General features: G+C 30.3%; 1 protein-coding gene across 2 annotated transcripts in view; it reads right to left on the minus strand.

Annotated features, from left to right (window-relative positions):
• The window catches only part of LOC113551370 (neurotrimin-like), an 85,575-nt gene that overhangs the window by 23,596 nt on the left and 43,302 nt on the right, over positions 1 to 18,677 (minus strand). For both annotated transcript variants that reach the window (XM_026953578.1, XM_026953576.1), the window contains exons 4-6: positions 12,355 to 12,513; positions 11,190 to 11,318; positions 390 to 683 (exon numbers count right to left, since the gene is read on the minus strand). In XM_026953578.1, coding sequence (XP_026809379.1) covers positions 390 to 683; positions 11,190 to 11,318; positions 12,355 to 12,513 — 582 coding nt within the window. The remainder of the gene's footprint in view (positions 1 to 389; positions 684 to 11,189; positions 11,319 to 12,354; positions 12,514 to 18,677) is intronic.

The following is an 18,677-nucleotide window of genomic DNA, read 5'->3' on the forward strand; positions in this document are numbered from 1 at the left end:
TATATACATTAAATAATTTAGAGTAAATAAGGTGAGTTTTCATTCTGTCAAAACCCGAAGTTACTGCGACGAGATATTTCGAAGTAGTACAACTACATATCTCAAGAATTTGAAAATACGGTCTTCGTGTAGGTAATAGTATTTAAAAATTCCAAAATCATAATATTAGAATAAATAATAAAGCATTATTCAGTGTAAAAACGTGGGTGTTCGGTGAATCTCCCCGCAGTGTACATAACGACACACCGAGCTTGACGACTATAATTGGGCGCCGGCGGCGGCGGGGAGGTTAGCGGAGGGGGAAAACTTTTTTTTTCGTGTTGATCTATACACGCATAATAAGAACATAAAGTACGTGGTGTGCGTAATAATCAAGTGCGACCACTCACTGTACAACCGAATCGTGCCGTCGGTCTCGCCACGCGAGTTTTTCGCCACGCACTTGTACACGCCGTAGTCGGTCTGCGACACGTCTACGATGGTCAGCTTCATTTGCACTTTGTACGACGGCACACCCTGTATGGACATCGCCTTGTACTTGCTGCTGTCGTGCAACATCTGCCCGGTGTCCCGTGTCCAGTAGTGCAACGACGTGGGGTGCGCCTCGGTGTTACACTCCAGCGTCACGTTGTAGCCCAGCGGCACGCCGACCAGCTGATGTGGTATCCACAGCATCGGCGGGACTGTCGTAAAACACAAATCATATATAACATTACATTACAGTTAAAATATTGTACAATATACACCGTCGTCGTGCCGGACGAGACAAAAATCTGCAAGTCTAGACGACTACAGCTATATAATGGTGGCCACGAATTTTACAGGTAGTTAATTTTTGACTAGAAAATATATGTCTTGTTATGAAAAATGGACAAAATTATATAACGGATAAACGACGTTCGTGAATATTGCAGAAGCATTCACTTGTATAGTAGTTAGGTGTGATGACTGTGGAGGCCTATATTGATTTAGGGGAGAAGTTGGAATTTATGATCAGGGAAAACAAAATAATATACGAAATCACAATGATGTGTAAAAATTGATGATTAATAATAATATTATAAATTGTTACAATAAAAGTCTTTATAATTTTTTTTTTTAGATAAATAAGAGTATTTATGATTTTATGATTTTTATTATTTATTGAAAAAACAAACCAGTTAATTTATTACGATAAAACGCAAACTTTAACTTTACAAAAAAAAAAAAAAAAATCAAAATGAAAAACGTGTATGTTACGGTCTTCGATCAAAGAAGGAAAACAATGACGTTAATGCTGGGAAACATGCTGTCGAGCTTACCCGAAAATCGGTTAACAATAACGAACACAATGTAACTCAACAGCTCAACAATATTGTCACCCATTCGGCCATATATATTATATATAATATATAGGTTATTGACCTACAAATAATAAAGAATGAAGTATTACAATTTTTGAATTTCTCCGTCGTTAAATAGACGATAGAAATCGAACTAAGTTAAATTTTATAACGACGTAAGTATTGCATTCATGATTAAAATTTATCGTTTATGATATAAAAGAAAATAAATATTCCACGCGTTTACATTATCATAACAATTAATTGCATAGTACCAATACAGAATGTAACATACAGAATATACAGATGTAATTAACTAACTATATAAGAACTTTTGTTTTATCTTTCTTTAAATAAAGATATTATATTGGTTATATTGTCAATCATAAATGATACAAGAAAAAAAATAATATTTACAAGCAAAAATGTAATATAATTAGGTTAGTTGATTACATTTGTCAGTTAAGTATTTCCGTTACATTCTGTACACGGACTATTATGATATTATTATAATATTTGTATATAAAATATCAACAATCAATATACTCTCACATTCTGTAGGTGAGTATATAAATTTTTTTTTGTTTTGTTTCTCAAGTATTTTTAATAACATTTTTAATCAACTGCGAATATTGTAAGATAGTACGACGGGCACTTTTTCTTAGAACATAATGCATAGTTGTTGTCTACATAATATTAAGCAACCCATACGATAATAATATATAATATATGCATCTGTATATAGGTTTAAACCAGGCTGCGCACATAAATATGACGTTATATACCGTTATAATACTGCAGTTTACTAGAATTATTATAGCATATTAAAATATCCTAAACTAATTTGAGACGAATATTATATAGTTGATGCGTCTCGTGTGCGAAACGCGATAACAAAACGTCTTGCAGTTAAATGTTCGCATAATTTTATCACAACTCAATGGCACATAGATAAAACTAGCTATTTGATATTCATTGAGTATCCTATCCAGTAAATCTAAAAAGTAAAATGAATAACTGCAACAGTAACGATTTTAAAAAAGTAAGAAAAACTATTCACCATTAAATAAATATGTTGCTTGAAAAGTCTTAAGCAAAATACATTCAAAACAAAAATATAATACAACTTATCAACCATAAATTATGGAGGGTGTATATAAATCATAATCGATCGAAAATATGATATCAAGTTTAAATAATGACGAGAGTATATAAATTACAATCAATACGTCATATTATATATTATACGGTTATTATAATATATTTTAAAATTCAGTACAATGCGTCGTTAAAATTCTAAAATAAAAATATTTTTTTTTTAATTGTATTATAGATCATAATCACTTAATACTTTTTAATAACCGATTGAACATTTTTTTTTAGCGTTTATTATAATTATAATTAATTACATGACATATTTAATAACTTGTGTATAATCTAATATCTTATAATATCTTACTACTCGTATATGCGCAATTTATGTAAAAACATTTAAACTCAATTATTCAGTAAAACAACTTATTTACATGTTTTACTTGTGATAGAAATGTGCATTTAATGTGTCTACAATGAATGTCATAAAATTAGTGAGATTTAATATTATACATCGATTACTAAAACCAAATTCACGATTTGCAATAAAATCGAAAGGTTACAATGAAATATTTTCTAGTAATACAGTAGTCAGATACGTATAGATAATATTATATAACACTTTTTTTTTATTATTATTATATATTTAAACAATTAAATCGTGATGCCACTGTTTTTCAATTTTCTTTTTAGGTTAACTGAGATATTTTACAAGGAAAAAACAATATATTTATCAAGGAAAACTAACTTCAAAATTGAAATTATTTTTTAGGCCTTTCAATAAGATTTTATTCGTATTATATCGACCAACAGACATTATAGAATATTCACATACATAACTATTAACTGTTGACAAGTAAACTGTAGCGTTATTATAACTATAACGTTTTTATATAGTCCATAACAAAGAAAATATTTATAGAATTAGTTTTAATTGTATTTTCTGTTCAATTATAGATTAAAGTAAAGATAAATAAGTTAGGTACTAAGTTACTCTTAAGTTATTCTTATTTGATTAGGTATATAGAAGCAAGCTTAAACACAGAGAGAAAAATTAATTCTGATATTGCAGTGCATATACATAAATATTATATAATGTACAAAACAAAAATATCATATTCTCAGCGACAGAGCTTTAGACAAAAGGTCGATGATAAATTATATTAAAACAAAAGAAAACATATACATATACTTATTAAAAACGTCTGAACACAAATTTACCGAATGACGATAATATCAGTGGACAAAATTTCATTATGTACATTCTACGGTTTTAATTTATTATAGGTATATACATCAACTACATAAGCCATTGACACATAAATATTTATATAAAATAAATCTAAATCAAAACGAGAGTTTTAAAATTACAAAATGTTCAATTTTCATCCGAATCATGAAAAATGCGATTAAAACTTTCAAGCGCGCCGGACTAGACCAACACAAAAAAACGATTTAATATCTCTGTATATAATAATAAGGCGTATTACATATACCAGTTAATTAAAACTATTGATGTTATCTAATTTCCTGGCGGCGTGTCGAAGCACGAAAACTTTGACTAGTTTCTCAAAAACATCCGTTTCGCGGACGATTGCCAACCAGACCAATTAGGAGATAAGAAACAAGTTTTTAAAAGCGTATTACGGTTAACGAACCATTCGGAACGAAATTACCTATCCGTGTAAACGGATCCGGCTGATCTGTTCCGCGGGCTCTCGGAGCGACGGCGCCGGGGCGTGTTTTTTTTCGTTTTGCTGTGTATACATATATATATATTATAAAGATATTAAATTAATATATTACGCTATGTTTATCCGAAGCGACTATTTACATATTATACACTATTAAAGCTGTATACTATTATATTATAACTCTCTCGGAACATCTGTTTTTATTTTTACATCCCATCGCTGTGTTAGACCGTCGTGTATACATTGCGCTATATGATGCGCGCGCGTGGGCAAAAGCGCTCGGGATATTTTGATTCGCCGTGCTGATAATAATAACATAAAAATTTATCATTTTTTAATATATATAAATAGTATATCTATTGCGCGAGCATTGCGCTCACACGCACAACATTACGCACTCATCCGTGCAAGTATCCATTATAATGACTTCTTTGATGATTTTTAAACGCGCGTTCTACATTAAAAGGTTATTAGTCGTCGTAATTCTGGCCAAAAATTATTGAACTTCCGAGTAGGTACATAAGCGCTATATGAATCGGTACACGATGCTTTTATTACGCATTTCATATTGTATAGTGCACTGTAATATTATATATTAATTATATTCGCGGCGTATGAAGTATAATATGCAATGTATACTCTATGTACACGACCGAAATAATTATTATGGACTCTTTCGTTTTAGATACTGATCGATTTGACCGATCCAAGTTTCCACAAAGTAATTAAGTTTAATCATGTATAAACTTATAGTTTGCTGTTATAAGTTACGTTTCATGGACGTATATCATGTTATCACATTACAAACAACCATGTTGAAGTTTGTGTATAGTTCGTAAACTGTCCAAACAATTTTTATTACTCCTCATAATGACTGAAAATCTAATAATCGAAAATATCCCAAAAAGCAGTTTATGATATTATTTGCATTTAATAAATCCAAACAAATTAATAATAAATATACTTTATATTTATTGTTTGATTTGTTAAAATCAATATTGATTAGTTTTTAAGTAACCTAAAAACGATATCTAATTATTATTAATGAAAAATGTTGTTAATATAATAAAAAGTTATTATGTTTTAAAAAAAAATTCTGCGTTTTGCAAAGTAGGTACTTGAGCAAAATGTATTTGAGGATAATATTTCGCGGTTTGTGTTCAAATACACTGCAGTGATGAGGATGTAGTGAAACCATTAAATACTTTACTGTAGTACTGTATTATAAATACTATTCATATTTTATACTAATATATTTACAAATAATAAGACAATGTCATCATCATTGTTATTATTATTATCATTAATAATATATACTTATTGTGCACATACAATCCATTGATACAATATATTGATTTAATATGATATCAGTGATATCGCCTAAGGTACTTTTTATAATTTCACTAAAATCGGCAGCGTTTATATCGTTTAAAATTAAAAGGACATTAAATGTGATGACAATAATAATCAAGAAAACTGCGGTTGAAATTTAATTTAGCTTCTAGAACATAATATTTCATGACACAATATATATATATGTATATAACTTACATAATATACACTTTTTCTTTAATGTCACGCGGCGATCCTAAACATTCCCTAAACGTAATATATATAAACCCGACAGCTCTCGTGACGTATGAGCGGGTCTGGCGCGTTTTATATTCGTATACGTTGTGAAAAATGTTCACCGAACGTTCGAAAGTCATCCGTCCACCGCGACTCGAGGCATTTAATAAAATATTACTATTATATTTTTTACATTTTTCCGTTATCAAAACAATTGCACTGTAATGGCCGTGATAATTATTTTTTTCACAACAATACGGAGACAATGGCCGAGGGAGGAATGACTAAATGGCATCATCGGAGGGCTGTTTTGGTGTATAATGTATATATACGAATATATATATATATATATATATAATGTATATCGTGTATAATAATATGTATGTATACAAAAAATAATAGTAATAAAAAATGTAAAAAAAAAATGTACAATCTCTGGGATGGGGTCGACCGTGGTTGACGACCAGCTATTTAACCGATGATTAATTATCCCTTTGTTGTCGACGGGTCGCAGTTTTACGTGACGCCGCCGCGCCGGTAATACCTGACGATCCCAAAGATATTCATATAACGTCGCGTCTTTTATAATATAATATTATATTATTATATAACACTCGCGCGAGCTCGTGTAGTATTATTATTACTATTATTATTATGATTCCTATTATAAATATTATATTATAAGCGAACCGAGCGCTAACGCCTTTTAATGATTATTAATGGACGCTATTGTCTTTCAGTGTTCCGCACGCGCCCGCTGCCGAAGCATCAGCGGCAGCAGCAGCAGCATCCCCTCACGACGCGACAGCTCTATAATATATACATATTATTATAATACCGTTTCTGGTACCTGTGAGGTCGGTCTGTCGGTCGTCGGTCGTTTGCGCGTGGATGACATTCGACGAATACTGATATATTATTATTATTATATTCCCGGCGCCGCGATCTCGCCGCCGTTTCCCAGTGCAACTATATTATACCACTAAAGCTAAATTCCGTCACGATCGACAACCGCGCTATATATTCGCGCGTATAATAAATTGTATGTCTGTCGGGGACCGTCGTCCGTCACCCCAACAGTTCACCGAAACGGAAGTAAAAAGTAAAGATCGCTTTAATAACCTCGTTTTTTTCGTTTTTTTCCCTTGCAATATAGTAATAATGCAACGCCCACCGTCCATATTACTATTATTATTAGTTTTATTATTTGATACGTGTCATCCGTCGACGTCGTATTCGAATGATTTTGAATCATTTCTTAAACAATATCGATAAGCGTAGCAAATTTGTTTTACACATTAATTAATTTTTTATCAGCGTTGTGAAATTACAATCGTGTGCACCTATAAGTGATCATATTATTATATGCATCATCAACATGCCAGAGAGCGTTTTGAAACCTGTTGAATGTTGAGTATGATCGAGTTCCAGTTTGAAATGTTGAAACAAGTTCATTAGAAAATACAAACAGAATTAACATAATATCGCATATAACGCAGGCACACGACGTACTTATTTATAATACAATATAGGCGATAAGTGTATCTATGATATTGGTTGTACATCGAAATAATAATTTATTTTATACATTTATTATGACGACACCCCGATGTACGTACACAATGAGCGAGTGTGCCATTTCAATGTGCCATGATTATAATAAACGAACGTTTTAATTACTGATCGACAACGTATGATAATTATAATCAAATATAAACGAAGACACAATAACTATTAAAATAATTAATGGTTGTTGTGCATTATACATATTATAATAAATTGTATTTCGTTGTATGTTAATTTATTATCAACTATGAAACAGAGTATCTATCATTCGTCGGACTTTCGAAAAAACATTGACAGTGTACAATGGACAGAAAAAGGTATGATAATACAATTAATAATATGGTCGAAACGATATAAACATGCGACTACTCTAATGCTATAAGTAAATAAATAAAAAAAAAAAAAACAAATGGCATTATTATGTTTAATGTTATTTTTATACTTCTGGCGAGGTCTTTCACGCAGTAATTTATAAATAATGGAAGCGCATTAACATTTTAATGAAATACCGAGAATTTTAGATCAAATGACATCGTAAAATATACATTATATGTATACTGTATACAAAATAACGGGAACGGATAAAATAATACCAAATAGGTATAGACCGGGAAAAATTGCGTCGGATGCCGATATTGGAGAAAAGAGGCTTTGGTCAATTTTTTTTCTACAATATTCTTTTTCATGCGGTGTAGTGTGTGTGTGCGTGTGTGTGTATTATTGTTACAGCAAAATTAACATTCAGAATAAACGGTGGTTGACAGAATTATTCATGTGCGGTAGACATTTTGCGGCTAATCCACACCAGGCTAATGGAACAAAATACAATTACACGGCGAACGCACGTCAATCGCCCCGACGTCGACGAAGCGGTGTTGTGTGTGTGTGTGTGTGTGTGAAAAAAGTGGTCGGTGGCGTGGTACACACACGAAATTCGCAATTACACGATCTCTTTTTTTTTCCTTTTTTTTTTTTTTTCTAATTAATTATTTCACGTTAACCAAACATCATTCAATAATAATCGAAAAACATTACGAATAACGTCATTAATATTTTATCGCGAGAGACTAAACGGGCGTATTGAAAACGAAACAGATTTTTTAATAACATCGCAAAGTAATACGCGCGTGTATGTCGTGCATAATTCAGTACGTATTGTCGTTGTACCGTGAGTTTATCGTGTGTTTCGTTTGTCCCGTACTCCGGACGACCTGCGCAATCAGTTAAAGACGTGTAATAGGGATTGCGTGTGTGTTCCAACTGCAGCCTACGCGCGTATAATGATAACACGCTGCGGCGGCGTAAGCACGAGAAATATCGATCACGACTGGTGAGTGATCGTTCGTTTTATTAATCGTGCGGTTTTCGGCCGCGGGCGTGTGCGTTTTAAAACGTTTTGTTCCAGACGGGCGATTAAAACTTTGTTTAAAATAATATTAAAAAATGCCGAAAACCCGAATTTAAACAACCCCGGCCACGACGTGTGCAAACATTATATTATACGCGAAGGGGAGCGCATACAAAATCGCGCAGTGTAAAGAACACAATGTCGTCGTTACAAGGCCTATGACTAATAATATCCCGCGCCACTGACGACATACGCGTTGGGTTAGTAAACAGTAATAATTTAATAATAATAATATAATGATGATAATTAATCGTGCGCGCAGCGTGTCTCGTGCTGTACCTATACGGATGTCGTATATATTATTACCTACGTTTAATTATGAGCAACAATCGCCTTCAAAACGAAAAAAAATATCTCGTACAACAGAATGTAGAACATTTGATGCAATTAAATTAGATTTTGGAAGAGAATGTACTCGCTTAAGACATTCGATCTGGTTTTCCTTTTATCTCGAAATAAAACACCATGTATATAATTAAATATATATATATATATATTTATTTGATTTGTTTTATTGCAGATTTAGATATATTCGAAATATTACTTGGGTGTCTGAAGGTGGTATATCACATCTATATTATGATATCACACTCGATCGATAGTCATGTGATATTTAGTATGAAATACGGATAATTACGCACTTAAATAAATCATAATAACTCATAGGTATAAGCTGTTTTCAAGAATCCTTCTATTTCATTTTAAATGTAAATTTAAAAGTTATTACGATACTATAATATTATCTTCGTAACTGATACAATTTTCCGAAAATGAATTGATTCATTTTACACACTTCACCGAATTCTGCAAATACTATTTATTATTAACTTATCAGTTTTGAAGTTTTGTGAATTGATTTTGTTAAGGTATTTTTGTTTGGATGTGAAATTATTAATTTAAAATATCAAAACAACTATGATTTATGTTGTGGATTTGTATGACAATGTAGATTTTATTATATAAAACAATTTATTTTGGTTTACTAATTTATAATTAATAAATGGTCATCATAAGCAAAGCTGTGAATTTATTGTACTTCAAAACTATTATATATGCATTAAAAACTGACAAAATATACTCTAAAAAAATTAAAATATGCTCTCATTTTCAAAAATATGCAAAATGCTATTAAAATGTAACTTCTATAGTTTTTCATTATAATTTTTTACAAATTTTACAGTTAAACAAAGAAGTCAACACGAATAAGAATAATAATCGAACACATGGCACGAGGCACGTTAGTCAATGGATCGCACCAAACTAAAAACGATTTTTGTCATCCATTATGTACGAGTTAATATCAGTAAATTAATTTAATCTCGACTTCAATAGTACAATAGTCATTAATATACGTTAAATACCTGACTTAACGAGAATAGTACGAAAAAAAGCATTTATACAAAAAAATCATTAAAACATGCATTTATATGTCCTAACTCATGAAATATGCAGCAAAACAAGATTTGGTATTTGAACCATCAATAGGCCAAAACAAATTTTGGCCAAATCCATTTTATTATACAGTGTGGCAAAAAAAAAAAAAACATGCAAATGCATGAAATTCACAGCATGGTCATAAACCCATAACTTATGAATCATAAGTATTGTTTATTTCAATAAAATATTTTAAAGCTTTTTTTATTTTTTAATATTTTGATATAATAAATAAATAAATAACAAATTACTATACAATTACAATAAGTTATCAATAATATATTCACACGTATACTCGAAGACGTAAAAGTAAATGTTTACCGTAAATAGAAGAAAATGTTAATTATTTTAATATAAGATGATTTAATTGATACTATCTAATTATATCTGTGCGACGGTCTCTTTTAAAAGTAACTATAGTGTCTATAACATTTTTATCAAGCGTTAAATAAAAAATCACGATTGGACTCTACAGAGACCAGTGAATCGAGTGAAAACATTTCCTATAAAAAAGTTTCCAGCGGGAATTCGTACAATCATGGTGAAGATGTGAAATGTTTTATCACGACCGGCCGTTGAAAGTTTACGACCGTGAAAAACTTAAAAAACTGATTTTTTCAATATACTGGAAAGCCAACGGCTAAATTATGATGCTAAACGAACCTTAAAGTAATTAAGTATTATAATATCGTTGCATTCAAACGCAATAGTTTTGATTTTCATAATTCTTATTACTTGGAATAAACCGTATAAAACGTACATAGTATATAGTATAATACTACATAATATAAAAACATATCATGACTTCCGTAAATACTGTAAACGCGATCTAAGTAACGTTCCCGTGACTTTCTTATATCGTGTATTACACATAGATGTACGTAGTTATATAGTAAATACATGCAGTCCAGGCAGGTATTCAAATATTTTCATACGTATTTAAGTATTGACGATGGTGTACACCACCTAATACCTACGTTACAATATATATTTCGTAGTTACGATGATGACGGAGTACAGATATTAATGACAACAGTGTAATTATGTTATTATAATAGTATATTAACTGGTATATTATAATATATGCATATACCGTATACTCACAGTCCACGCTGACTTTTATCCGTTTGCTGACCGACGGAGGCACAGAATTTGTGGCTATGCATAGGTAGGCGCCCATGTCCAGTCGACTGATCCGATGCAGTTCCAAAGTGGGTTCCTCCCATTCGCTCACTTAAATACATAAAATACATTTTATAATAAGCACGACGACCGATAAACAAATGAAAACAAAACCGCGGTCTCGGCGTAATAAAGCATCCAATAATAATAATAATAATTATCGTACTGCAAAACTTATTTCGCGGACGAGGCAGTTGAAGCAAAAACGCGGGCGAGTCGACCGATAGGGGATAGTATGTGTGTGTGTGTGAAGTTAAACTGTGTATATTATTTATAGATAACGTTGTCGCGACAAATCTTGTACACGCGCGAGTACTGTTACTGATATAATATAAATGTCGCAGGATGGATATATAGGTGTATAGGTGTAGCGGTGATTGCGACGGCGGCGGTGGGTTTACGCGTGAGCCGAACTTTTGCCGGCCCGCGCGTTTGAAAAGTTTTCGGATTCCTTTGTGTACAACAGGACCGCTGTATATATACATTGTCAATGATTCATTGCTACCAATAAGGATTGTCGCTATTAAAATGTCCTACCACACCACCCCGGATCCGTCCGCGTGTTATTATTGTTGTTCCAATTAAATGGGGCCCGGGAAGCGAATAAGACTGAAAATATTCCGCCTTGTAGTCCCGATCGGCAGCCCTCCCCGCAAAAACATTATTATTATACGTATATATATATATATATACATAATACAACCTGCAGGAGAGCGATAATTATTGTTGTTAACGTTTAATATTTCCATTTGTTTCCGTAGGTATTGTGAGCTCGTGGGTGACGATGAGCGGGGTGATGTGGTGGGGTGAGGTGGGATGAACGCGGATGAAGACGTGCGCCTAAAACTTTTGACCGCCGCCGCCGCCGCCGATGGGACTATTCCCACAGTGGCTAGTAGTGCCATTGTCGAATGTATATATATAATAGTATTTTTAAGAATAGATATTTTGTAGTTTGTTTATACATATTTTATGCTGTACAGGTAAACGTAATAACATTTTGTTCGTATGTGAGCGAATGTGAATTCAATAGTTCTAAGATTAAATCTGCAGATGGCCATTGTGGACATTTTATAGGAATCCTTACCGTTCAAGGTTTTGTTGATGTTGATTTGCAAACCGTCATCGCGTTTCCATTTGATATCTGGTTTCGGATAACCATCTACGTGACACGTCAACGACACGTTTGCTCCTTCTCGAACTATTGCGTCTGAACTACTCAGCGAGTCGGAAATCGACGGAGGTACTGTTAATAAAATAATAACACAATTATTAAAATATTGTAAACAAACACATGTCCTTAATCATAATTTTATCAACAATTTTTTTGTTTTACGAAAAAATACCATTATAGTAACGTTACGATAGGTAATAATAATTATATATGTATAAATATATATTTATATTATATATTATTATTATTATTATTACTGGTAGATATAAAACGGCGGCGAATACAATTGGGATAATTGGGGTTTCTCTAAAAACTTTTTTTTAAAGTTATTAAGCAATGTATTTTTAGAAATAGCTTGAAAATATAACTATATTATTGTTTTTATTATTTATAAAAAAAAAAAAATGTAATTAATCCTTTATAATTGTGTATACACGCAGCGGCAATATACGAATTTAATATAACTATGCTCTTGTCTATATAATATAGTATGATAAAATTATATTTAAGATAATATGAACAATAAATCATCTAATAACTGATTTTACAACAACTTTTTAAACAGAGTCCACACAATGACAGTTAAACGCGATTATCGGTATCATTACAACTATTATATCATGATAGTTATCATAGGTATGCCTATAATATACGTATATAACTGAGTAAGAATGAGCGTAAATATACATTTGAATTTGAATGGTTTGAGCCTCACCTAAAATTAATTTTTGTACATTAATATTTGCTATTTTTATACCAATGAATACGAAGCAATATTCAGTAAACCAACTGTTCTTCGTTCATATTTCACCTTATCCTAGTTTTTAATCTTTGTTTAAAAATATGAAGCAATATTTATTAATGTAATTCACATACATGGCATGGTCCTCAAAGGTACTATAAGTTAATTAATTATTATTAATATTATGCCTATTAAAATATTTTTAATCCAAAACATAGGATAAAATCAAAAATAGTAAATAAATTGTGGTTACATTACAAATAATCCAACATAAGATAAATTTATTTACTATCTTTGATTTTATCGTATGTTGAATTATTTGTATTATAACTACAATTTACAATATCAATTTGGTCGAATTAAAAATATAGATATTCAAAACTATGATTATTATATACTGGCACGTGTAAATAATTCCCAACTCTCAAGGTTATTTCCAAAAGATTTATTTTAAAATTTCCAAATTTGATGGATATAAACTTATGCCTTTACTACAAATCGCAATTTTTATCAGATCTATCTATATATTTTTTATATCCTAGATAAGTCTGGTAACATAATATTGCGATGTCAGCAGTACAAAAAATAATTAAAAAGCTCATAGATGAAAATAAAATATGATCAAACAGTGTTCAACAAAACAAACTGGACACACTTTTTACCCAGAAAAAAATTCGCAAGTATAAAGTTAGGTAATTTAACGCTGACTAATAAGTTATAAACAAATTTTCTGGATATATTTCATATGTGTTTTTTTATGATTGTGCAACTAACTTCGAGACAACGATTCTCATCTTGTCAAATTTGATAAGTGATATAAGCAAAAAGTGTGTAATTGTTAACATCAAAAAATGAAAATAAACATTTTACTTAGAAACATTCTTGATGTCCCTATTATACTCCCCAAAACCAATTACATAATGTAGGTTTCATTGACATATATTAAATTCAAATTATATAGTTCAGTGTAATCCGTATACCTAGATAAACCCTAATTTATGAATATTCAATTTGCTCTAGAACAAACAGAGCTCAAATACTTTGTTTGACAATAATATTATGTATTTTGGGCAAACCGTCAAAATATATATATAAAAAAGTACTCTTGTATAGGCAGCACATGTAATTAACTTTTGATTACAGTATGTACAATTACAAGCGATTAAAAGTAAGACAAATCCAATTATATTTTTAAAAACGATGAATGTATAATATATAATATGATATTTTCTGTTTTATAATTAATTGTGTATAGCGAATATGTATATTATCATTCATTATATAATACATATTTTATAACTCAACTCCATCCGTGAAAGAATGAATAAATATAAAATACAGCGCTACATTGGCGTATTTCAGTGTCAATATACTACCTTCTTTGCTATTTAATTCAACCGAAATGGACAATTCGCATGTGACGGATTAAATACCTATTCCGCTTAGTATATTTTTGAACGTGGTTTAAACAAGTGTCGCGACCTATACAAATTGAAAAACGAAGCCATATGAACACTTACCGAGTGTCAAGAAATATGTATGCAAAATTTGATGCTAATTATTTCAATATTTTCAAATTCTATAAAACCAGTACAGACGTCATTAGTTTATACATAATATTATGTATAGATAGAGTATATTATATAATACAATATTGTATTAACAATTTAACATACATATCGCATCATCGTAAATCGTACACAATATTCACTACAATAACTATAACCACTATCATACTACCTATATATTACGGATAGTCTACATCCTGAAGCTAGTACAAATTTAATAAAATGTATACAGAATTAGTGTTTACCACAATGTGAGTAACTGTATACACGTGATAATAACAAAGTCACACATTATATATAATAAGCCTTTTAGCTATTCAATTAAAAAGGTTTCTTTTTTTTTTGGTTAACGCATTTTAAGCAATTTAATAAACGCGCACATCTCGTGTCCTTTATGAAAACATTATTGTGAACTGTATCATAAAAATGATTTAATTCGAAAAATTAGTAATGTTTTAATTTAATTTACTCTTGACTTCGAATAAGGTCTTGCTCACTAATGTTAGTGACTGTGTACAATATGTATATACATATATACGCGTTATAGTGACGAACAAATTTCCTTTCGACACGTTGAAAAAATAGTACACTTTAAATGTCATATATAATGAAATTAAAAATTAAATTAATGCGAAAAGAAAACTATGTTTATTTAATCGGTACCGAATAAAAATGCATTGACCATCGGTAATTTGTAAAAAGTCACCGGTTTAAAAAAAAAAAAATATAGTATTAATTATTATAATATAGATACAGATTTCTTCTGTTGAATAAGTTTTTTTTCTATAATAATAGTGAGTGCACTGATATTACTACGCTGCAGCAGTACACCGCGCACGGGCAGGTGGTACTCGTAAATATTATATATATTATAGAACTAGTATTGAGACAAAATACGTCGTTAGGAAAATAATTAATATTACATATCGGCAGTGTAAGCACCGTTGGCAATAAAGATTAGCGATGTGTCATATATATTCTCTTTCTTTTCCCCCCTTTCCAAAGGTCAGAAACCGTATAGAGAGACGTGTGCACGGCATTCCGATAAGACGTGTGTATACATACACATACCCTTACACACACACACAAACACACACACACACACATACACCTATACACATATATGCCAGATGGCGAGAAGTAGCTTAGGGGGCAGCGGCAGTGACGGCGTCGGCGACGGCGGTTACCTCTCTCCACATACACTGCCAGCCTTAATGCAAAACGTGCCTCACTTACTAATCTATTTTTTATTCCCCCTTTATCGTTCTTTATTACTGGCCTCTGGACTTTTACACGTCGACCGCCGACCTACGCTGCTCCTTTCCTCTAAATGTGTATGAAATAAAATGAAAAAAAGGCCAAAAAATCGTTTCGTAATATAGCCGTGTTTTGATATCTTGTATGTGTTTTCCCACGGCCTAAATCTACCGGAGAGCTTTGCGAGAAAAATATTATGTGCGAGAGAGAGATAGAGTGACAGTGAGAGCAGAGAGAGGAGAAGAAAAGCACTATAATAGTCTCGGACACAGATGAACTGCGTAATGGTCAAAAATCGTATTACTTTTACCTCGGAGTTTTCTTTTGACGACAATAGTCTTTTGAAAATTTGGAAGATCACAAAATGTATATGAAATGTATCTAAACATACGCAATAATGTTGTACAAGACTAAACTTTTATTAAATTATATATTTTTTCTGACTTTTATAATACTTTCTCTTGTTTTTCTCTAATAGTTTTAATTTTTATACAATACAATTTTCGTCAAAATACGGGAGAGTAAAAAAATATATGTATATTCATATTTAATTTATGACTGTGTTTTGGCCACGGGGGTCAGACAATTTAAGATACATAGATACTAGTTATAAATAAGTACTTACTATAAGTAATAGAGACGAATCAATATCAAATTTAAGAAAATAACGAAATTAAAATTTATTAAGCATGCCATTAATCTTAATTTGATGCTGTACTTTCACTCTAAAAATGAATACCTATGTAATCAATATAATGCATGATTTCAATTAGAAAACCGATATTATATATATTTTTTTCAAATCTTAAAAAAATACTATTGAAAGTTCTTCGATATAATTGTTTTTTTTTTTTTTTTAGTATTGTATTTTATACCAGTTATATCTGTTTATATTTGTTTTATTTATGTATAATAACAATTATGCCTAATTCAAGTATACTCGTTTATTATATTCATCAATAATGTATAATGTAAGCAATTTTATTTTTATTTTGAAAAACAAAGACCACAACCACAGGTTTTCTTCTGGGCATATATAATATAATAACGGGGTGAACATATATGGTTATAAATACACCATCGGAGCATAACAAGTGCCTTCCCCAAACTCGACATTTGAATGATAATGACGCATTTTCCTGTTTGAGTGTCCTTTATTTTTATTTGTTGTATATAATATTATGAAAGTGTAGACGATAACGAACAGACGGTATCTGTAGTCTGAAGGGTCCATTCGGAATGACGAGACTTATTGAAATGTTGTTCGTACCCGATGTACTTCCCTGTTTGTAAAGAATTTCGTTCAATATTCATTCGACCAACCGATGCGTAAGAAATCATGAAAAATATCTATAAGTCCTACATTGAATCGGAAGTGGATTTTATCCAGTGCTTTATAGAGCATACATCTGAAGATCATTTGTATAATAATCAAAATAACGATGAAATATTAATCATTATATTATAAGTAATTTGTAATACTTATTTATTGTATCCAAAACTATAAATTTAATAATCGTCGATAATTCAAAAACACAAGGATATAAAAAATAATAAAAATATGAAACAAAGATGTGATATGCCATGTACAATACAAATAATGATGTGTTAGTCACATTTTATAATAATACTTAAAAAAATTCACTCTATTCGGTAAATAATAATAACTGAAAGAGGTCATAAAAATTACAAATTTAAGAAGTTGAAAAGGTTTAATCCAAAAATATAACCTAATTATTCCTAGTTTCATTTATACGTACTTCCTCGGTGTCATACCATAGTTAATTATTAACAATATTAAATCGTAAATGAATTTACCTTGGAGTGCCGCCATCACTGGACAAGTTGTCCACTTTCGACTCTCACTTCCTGATTCCTTCTCTCAAATTGCTAATATGTATTGTATATTTATATAGATTGTAAATGTTAATATTTTAAATAATATTTTAAAAAAAAGTATTAATAATTTACAAAAATACATATTAAAATCATTTCAATTGATAATGTTATTATTTGATAATAATATTAATGTTTACTAGTCATTGAAAAATATTATTAATATTATTTAATATAACAAATTATTTCACTAAAAATATAATAATAGAAATGTGATTAAGAAAATTAAAATAAAAATGAAATCTGTAAATAAGTGCTTAATAATTAAATTGTATTAGTAAGAAAATCTAAGAATCATACTTTGATAATAATTAATAATATTTTTACCCACCAACATGCTCAACAAAATAAAATATAAACGCAATATCATCCAAAGAAACATTCGATCATGGACAAGAATGAAACAATATAGATTTCCTTGAGCTCGCAAGAAGTATATACTATATAGAACAAAGATACTAATATTAATTTAATTGATTATTTTATTATGTATTATAATATTACCTTAAAAATGTTAATAATTATCTAAAACTTAAAACTATTGTAAGCTAATTAACACCGTATTATTTTAAAGCCTTATTATACTACCAAAAAAATATAATAATATTTGCTGCAACCGTATTACAATTATTATGATATAATAATTTACTAATTAATTTTGTGGTATAATATAACAATAATAATCCAATTTTCTATGAATTCATACACAAATATATTTATATAAAATATTTTATGTGGCTATCTATTTTAATTTGAAACATGGTAATTAATAG

The sequence above is a fragment of the Rhopalosiphum maidis genome, chromosome 2 (assembly GCF_003676215.2).
Source record: "Rhopalosiphum maidis isolate BTI-1 chromosome 2, ASM367621v3, whole genome shotgun sequence".
Taxonomy (NCBI): domain Eukaryota; kingdom Metazoa; phylum Arthropoda; class Insecta; order Hemiptera; family Aphididae; genus Rhopalosiphum; species Rhopalosiphum maidis.